This window comes from Leishmania braziliensis, chromosome 10, assembly GCF_000002845.2.
Source record: "Leishmania braziliensis MHOM/BR/75/M2904 complete genome, chromosome 10".
Taxonomy (NCBI): Eukaryota; Euglenozoa; class Kinetoplastea; order Trypanosomatida; family Trypanosomatidae; genus Leishmania; species Leishmania braziliensis.
In genome coordinates, this window is record NC_009302.2 from 219,890 (window position 1) to 227,491 (window position 7,602).

The window sequence follows — 7,602 nt, forward strand, 5'->3', positions numbered from 1 at the left end:
TGCGTCGCACATTTATGGATCGTCCATCTTGGGCCGCGAGCTCGATCTTACACTACGCCTCGCCGCATTTGTGGCCGGTGGCCCTCTCTCACGCTGTCCCTCTCCTTCTCTTTCGGCTTTGTGGTGTTCTAGCTTATGCTTCTTCGTCCCTTTTGGTGGGGGAGCTGGCGTGTGTGTGCGGTAGCGCCCCGTCACGCCCGTTGTTTTGCTAAATCCCGCCGTCATCCTCTGCGTCTCCCTCACTCCCCTCTCTTCCCCGGCCACGGGGGCACCATTCTGCAGGTGCACGGACGCCTGCCTCTCTTTCATCTATAAACACACACACACACACAATGCGCGCGCACGGACGCTGACGCAGGACGGCGCGGCATGGGCGGCGCACACGCACGTATGCGCGACTGCGTCTCCGACGCGTGTCAGGGCCCCTCGCCCCGCGCGGGTGCGACCCCATCCACTCGCCCACCCCTCCCACGGGTCCGTGCGCGGTGCGCTTATGTATGTATCCTCTCCTGTTTTCCCGCGCCCTGGGACTCCCCTGTACCGGAGTGAGTGCCGCCGCCACCACCCACACAATACCCCAACGTGGTCTGCGCCTCCCTCCTCCCGTTCCTCCTCCCCCTTTTCTGGCGCGGTGCGCCGCCCGCCCACCCCTCCTCTTCCTCCTCCCCCCTGCGCCGCCGCGCTACCTGTAAGTCATCGGTGCGACCACCAAGGCGCCATCCCCCCTCGCTCCGGCACCCCTGCCGTGCGCCCAAGCGTGTCGAGCCGTGACGGCGCCGCGCGCACACCCACGTGCGCGTCGTTCTCCCCTCCAGCCCTGACGCACCCTCCGCGCCCACCTCCCTCACCACCACCCTCGCTCCCTTGCCCCTCCCCCTCTCCAGACTCACTAGCATATCCCGTCTCGCTACCCACCCACCCGCCCTCCCACACGCACGCACACACCGCCGCACACAAGCCCTCATCCTCGCCACCACACCCCACGGCCCACAGCATCTGCGCCTGGTGCGCCATGCCCCTCGACAGCAGCAGCACGCACCGGCGCCGCAGCGTCGCCGCACGCCTGGTGCGCCTTGCGGCTGCCGGCGTTGCAGCTGCTCTTGCTGTTGGCACCGCCGCCGCGTGGGCGCACGCCGCCGCGACGCCGCACCGCTGCATCCACGACAAGCTGCAGGCCCGCGTGCGGGACTCCGCGGCGCACCGCCGCATGCCACCCAGTGCGGTGTCCGCGGTGGGCCTGCCGTACATTGCTCTCGATGCCGCGGACACTGTCGCACGCGCCGCGGACTGGGGCACGCTGCGCATCGCCGTCTCCACCGCAGACCTCACGGACCCCGACTACCACTGCACTCGCGTCGGGCAGCGTGTGAGCAACCACGCTGACGAGATCGTCACCTGCACCGCCGAGGACGTGCTCACGGAGGAGAAGCGCGACATCCTCGTCAGCTACCTCATCCCGCAGGCGCTGCAGCTGCACGCGGAGCGGCTGAGGGTGAGGCAGGTGCAGGGCAGCTGGAAGGTGACCGGCATGACGGGCGACGTGTGCGGCGAGTTCAAGGTGCCGGAGGCACACGTCGCCAAAGGCGTCAGCAACGCCGACTTCGTGCTGTACGTCGCCTCGGTGCCGAGCGAGCCGGGCGTGCTGGCGTGGGCCACGACCTGCCAGGTGTTCTCGGACGACCATCCAGCCGTGGGTGTCATGAACATCCCTGCGGCGAACATTGTGTCGCGCTACGACCAGGGCACCACGCGCACCGTGACGCACGAGGTGGCGCACGCCCTCGGCTTCAGCAGCGTGTTTTTCGAGGGCACCGGCATTGTGAAGAGCGTCACGAATTTGCGCGGCAAGCCCTTTGCGGCTCCTGTGATCAACAGCAGCACGGCGGTGGCCAAGGCGCGCGAGCAGTACGGCTGCCCCACCTTGGAGTATCTGGAGGTGGAGGACCAGGGCGGCTCCGGCTCTGCTGGCTCGCATCTTAAGGGGCGCAACGCCAAGGACGAGCTCATGGCGCCTGCCTCGGCTGCAGGGTACTACACTAACCTGACCATGGCCGTCTTCGAGGACCTCGGCTTCTACAAGGCGGACTTCACCAAGGCCGAGGTGATGCCGTGGGGCCGGAACGCCAGCTGCGACTTCCTCACCAAGAAGTGCATGGAGAGGAACATCACGCAGTGGCCGGAGATGTTCTGCAACACTGACGAGAACGCCTTGCGGTGCCCCACCGACCGTCTCGGCTTGGGGGGGTGCATTGTGCTCACGCACACAAGCGTTCCGCAATACTTCCAGTACTTCACGGACCCGACCCTGACCGGCCTCAGTGACTTCATGGATTACTGCCCTACCGTGGTGCCCTACGATGATGGCAGCTGCGCGCAGCGTGCCTCGGAGACCAGCTCAGACATGCAGGCCTTCAACGTCTTCTCCGACGCGGCGCGCTGCTTGGATGGGGCCTTCCGGCCGACGACCACCCGCGAGGACGTGACGTACGCCGGCATGTGCGCGAACGTGAAGTGCGACACGGCGGCGCGCACGTACAGCGTCCAGGTGCGCGGCAGCAGCGGCTACGTCGCATGCACGCCGGGCGAGAGTGTTGAGCTGGCCACCTTGAGCGCCGCCTTCGTGAATGGCAGCTACATCACGTGCGCGCCGTACGTGGAGGTGTGCCAGGCCAACGTGCAGGGCGCCACCAGCAGCGGCAACGCAGCGGCTGGTCGCCGTGGCCCGCGCGCCGCCGCGACGGCGCTGCTGGTGGCCGCGCTGCTCGCCATCGCGTGCGCGTGATTGGCCGCCGGCAGTTGCTGCCCCGTCGCACAAGCCCCCCACCTTCCTGCGCACCAGGCAGTCGGCAGAACTGGCGACGGCGGCTCGCCCCCTGCTCTCTGTTGCCGGCGGCGCAGAGGCACGCCCCCGCCGACCGACCGGCCTCCCCTCCCCATCGCTCTCCGATTCCCTCTTCGAGCGGTGACGTTTTGTTTTGCTTCTGCGCCGCGTTGGCCTTCGCCAGCCCCGACGCCCCTCCCCCCTCCTCTTTTCCCTCCCCCTTGCGTGTCCCCCAAGCGGCGCCCTCTGTGGCGGCTGGCGTGTGTGTGCGGTAGCGCCCCGTCACGCCCGTTGTTTTGCTAAATCCCGCCGTCATCCTCTGCGTCTCCCTCACTCCCCTCTCTTCCCCGGCCACGGGGGCACCATTCTGCAGGTGCACGGACGCCTGCCTCTCTTTCATCTATAAACACACACACACACACAATGCGCGCGCACGGACGCTGACGCAGGACGGCGCGGCATGGGCGGGCGCACACGCACGTATGCGCGACTGCGTCTCCGACGCGTGTCAGGGCCCCTCGCCCCGCGCGGGTGCGACCCCATCCACTCGCCCACCCCTCCCACGGGTCCGTGCGCGGTGCGCTTATGTATGTATCCTCTCCTAACTGTTTTCCCGCGCCCTGGGACTCCCCTGTACCGGAGTGAGTGCCGCCGCCACCACCCACACAATACCCCAACGTGGTCTGCGCCTCCCTCCTCCCGTTCCTCCTCCCCCTTTTCTGGCGCGGTGCGCCGCCCGCCCACTCCTCCTCTTCCTCCTCCCCCCTGCGCCGCCGCGCTACCTGTAAGTCATCGGTGCGACCACCAAGGCGCCATCCCCCCTCGCTCCGGCACCCCTGCCGTGCGCCCAAGCGTGTCGAGCCGTGACGGCGCCGCGCGCACACCCACGTGCGCGTCGTTCTCCCCTCCAGCCCTGACGCACCCTCCGCGCCCACCTCCCTCACCACCACCCTCGCTCCCTTGCCCCTCCCCCTCTCCAGACTCACTAGCATATCCCGTCTCGCTACCCACCCACCCGCCCTCCCACACGCACGCACACACCGCCGCACACAAGCCCTCATCCTCGCCACCACACCCCACGGCCCACAGCATCTGCGCCTGGTGCGCCATGCCCCTCGACAGCAGCAGCACGCACCGGCGCCGCAGCGTCGCCGCACGCCTGGTGCGCCTTGCGGCTGCCGGCGTTGCAGCTGCTCTTGCTGTTGGCACCGCCGCCGCGTGGGCGCACGCCGCCGCGACGCCGCACCGCTGCATCCACGACAAGCTGCAGGCCCGCGTGCGGGACTCCGCGGCGCACCGCCGCATGCCACCCAGTGCGGTGTCCGCGGTGGGCCTGCCGTACATTGCTCTCGATGCCGCGGACACTGTCGCACGCGCCGCGGACTGGGGCACGCTGCGCATCGCCGTCTCCACCGCAGACCTCACGGACCCCGACTACCACTGCACTCGCGTCGGGCAGCGTGTGAGCAACCACGCTGACGAGATCGTCACCTGCACCGCCGAGGACGTGCTCACGGAGGAGAAGCGCGACATCCTCGTCAGCTACCTCATCCCGCAGGCGCTGCAGCTGCACGCGGAGCGGCTGAGGGTGAGGCAGGTGCAGGGCAGCTGGAAGGTGACCGGCATGACGGGCGACGTGTGCGGCGAGTTCAAGGTGCCGAAGGCACACGTCACGGTAGGCGTCAGCAACGCCGACTTCGTGCTGTACGTCGCCTCGGTGCCGAGCGAGCCGGGCGTGCTGGCGTGGGCCACGACCTGCCAGGTGTTCTCGGACGACCATCCAGCCGTGGGTGTCATGAACATCCCTGCGGCGAACATTGTGTCGCGCTACGACCAGGGCACCACGCGCACCGTGACGCACGAGGTGGCGCACGCCCTCGGCTTCAGCAGCGTGTTTTTCGAGGGCACCGGCATTGTGAAGAGCGTCACGAATTTGCGCGGCAAGCCCTTTGCGGCTCCTGTGATCAACAGCAGCACGGCGGTGGCCAAGGCGCGCGAGCAGTACGGCTGCCCCACCTTGGAGTATCTGGAGGTGGAGGACCAGGGCGGCTCCGGCTCTGCTGGCTCGCATCTTAAGGGGCGCAACGCCAAGGACGAGCTCATGGCGCCTGCCTCGGCTGCAGGGTACTACACTAACCTGACCATGGCCGTCTTCGAGGACCTCGGCTTCTACAAGGCGGACTTCACCAAGGCCGAGGTGATGCCGTGGGGCCGGAACGCCAGCTGCGACTTCCTCACGAATAAGTGCATGGAGGACAACATCACGCAGTGGCCGGAGATGTTCTGCAACACCACGGAGAGGCGGTATCGGTGCCCCACCGACCGGCTGAGGCTGGGGACGTGCGGTATACGCACCTATAGCACCCCGATGCCGACGTACTTCCAGTACTTCAACGACACATTCCTTGCAGGCTACTCAGCATTCCTGGACTACTGCCCGTTTACCCTGGGCTACAGAAATGGTGCTTGCAATCAGGACCCATCGACGGCACCTGCGCTTTTTAAGGAGTTCAGCGTCTTCTCCGACGCGGCGCGCTGCTTGGATGGCGTCTTCCAGCCGAGGAACAGCACTACTCCTTCCCCTAAGTACAACGGCATGTGCGCCAAAGTGAAGTGCGACAGAGCCCACCACACGTACAGCGTCCAGGTGCGCGGCAGCAGCGGCTACGTCGCATGCACGCCAGGCGAGAGGCTGGACCTGGCCACCTTGAGCACCGCCTTCGTGGAAGGCAGCTACATTATGTGCCCGCCGTACGTGGAGGTGTGCCAGGCCAACATCAAGGGAGTCATAGACTTCGAGGGAGACGCTGCCGACACAGCGGCGATGCGACGGTGGCGTGAAAGGATGACTGCATTGGCCACTGTGACGGCTGCGCTGCTGGGGATAGTGCTCGCTGCCATGGCAGGCCTCGCGGTGTGGCTGCTCCTTATCACCATCCCCTGATCGTGACGCAAGCCGAGCGGCTCCCGCTGCGGCTGACGAGGGCCTCTGCTAGCGTGAAACGGAACGAGCAGGACGGCTGGGGGCGCGGTGCCGCTGTAGTGCGCCCCTGTGCCGACGGCCATCGCAGCCCACGCGCGTCGGAATGGCCTTTTGCTTTTTTGTTTTTAGTTTTTGGTGTTCTGTCGCCTCTCGGTGACGGCATCTCCCGTATCGGCAGCTTCAGAGTCTGATGGATGCGTGTATTGGGGACTCTCTCTCTCGCAGCCCCCACCACCCCCTCCCTTTCCGTTGCTTCTCTTTTCCTATTGCTGTGCGGGTGTGCGTGCCGCTGGTAGACACCTTGAGCTCCTGGCCATTCGCCCTGCAGTGGCGCAGACGACCATCAAGGTCATGGGGTGGGTCTCGACACACCCCGCTGTCCCACGGCGAGCACACCGCGCGTGTCTGTTTTCCTTTGCTTTCAGCATCCTGTGCTTTCGACTCTGCAAACGCCGTGCGGCGGGCGCAGGCGGCCTGATGTGCGCCCTCTCTCTCTCTCGGCAGCGCGACACGGGGAATGGACGTGAGCCAGAGGGGAGGAAGGCGAGCACGCGCCCCTGCGCCATGGCCGGCAGTCGTGCGCTTCGTTGTCGCGACCTCCCAGAGAGTCACCCTCTCCCCCGCCCAGCACGCGTCAGCAGGGCGCCCTCGCCTACGGCACTCGCCGTCCTCCGACACGCGCCCTATTCGGGGCTGGAAAGGGCAGCCGGAGGGCGTGGGGCCGCGTCTGTTGCTCGTGGCCGCCGCCCTTTCGGTGCGCGCCAATGCCGTGACGTTGTCCTCCATGCGCTTCTTGGTGATGAGGTCGCAGCTGGCGAGATAGGCCCACGGCATCATCTCGGCCTTGGTGAAGTCAACCTGGTAGAAGCCGAGGTCCTGGAAGACGGCCATGGTCAGGGCGGTGTAGTACCCTGCAGTCACGGCAGGCGCCATGAGCTCTTCCTTGGCGTTGCGCATCTTAAGATGCGAGCCGGCAGTAGAACCACCACCCGTATCCTCCAGCTCCAGATACGTCAAGGTGGCGCAGCCGTACTGCTCGCGCGCCTTGGCCGCCACCGTGGGGCTGCTGAGCACAGGAACTTCGTAGTCCCTCCCACGCAAGTTGCTCACGTCACCAACAATCCCCACATCCTCGAAAACGGTGAGGTCGAAGCCGAGGGCGTGCGCCACCTCGTGCGCTACGGTGCGCAGCATAATTTGGTCGTAGGCTGACCGAATGTAGGCCGCAGGGATGTTCATGACACCCACGGCAGGTCGGCCGTCGGAGGATGTCTGACAGATCACAGCCGTCGCCAGCACGCCTGGCTCGCTCGGTACCGAGGCAACGTACAGCACGAAGTCGGCGTCGCTGACGCCTACCGTGACGTGTGCCTTCGGCACCTTGAAGGTGCCGCACACGTCGCCCGTCATGCCGGTCACCTTCCAGCTGCCCTGCACCTGCCTCACCCTCAGCCGCCCGACACAGCCTGCTCCAAAGCTGCCGTCCAACAACACGCCAGCAAGCCCGTGCCCATGGGAAACGCCGGTCCCGTTGCTGCTCAAGGTGCTGTCGGCCGTTCTCGCGGCGCGTCGAGTCGCCTGCAGGGCGGTCCCCACCGCCTGTGTCGACAACTCGTCAGTTGGGCGCCGTCGATCCACACGCTCACGTGATCGCTAGAGGTAAGTCGCCTCGCACCCATACAGAGGATGGCAGGCCAATGCTGTCTGCCACCATCTGCATCACCGCTGGTCTAGCGGCCAAGTCTGTTGGGTGCGCGTTCATCGCTGATGCACGGAACCGCCTCTAGCTCGCAAGCTA

The 7,602-nt window shown here is 66.6% G+C and overlaps 2 protein-coding genes across 2 annotated transcripts; both read left to right on the forward strand.

Moving 5' to 3' along the window:
• Nucleotides 1–1,012: 1,012 nt before the first annotated feature.
• On the forward strand, nt 1,013–2,782 carry LBRM_10_0590 (GP63, leishmanolysin; the record flags this gene model as incomplete). Its single annotated transcript, XM_001562778.1, has 1 exon — nt 1,013–2,782. One exon carries the CDS (start codon nt 1,013–1,015, stop codon nt 2,780–2,782), a length of 1,770 nt encoding a protein of 589 aa, XP_001562828.1.
• Nucleotides 2,783–3,929: 1,147 nt separating this feature from the next.
• On the forward strand, nt 3,930–5,765 carry LBRM_10_0600 (GP63, leishmanolysin; the record flags this gene model as incomplete). Its single annotated transcript, XM_001562779.1, has 1 exon — nt 3,930–5,765. One exon carries the CDS (start codon nt 3,930–3,932, stop codon nt 5,763–5,765), a length of 1,836 nt encoding a protein of 611 aa, XP_001562829.1.
• Between the last annotated feature and the right edge of the window lie 1,837 nt (nt 5,766–7,602).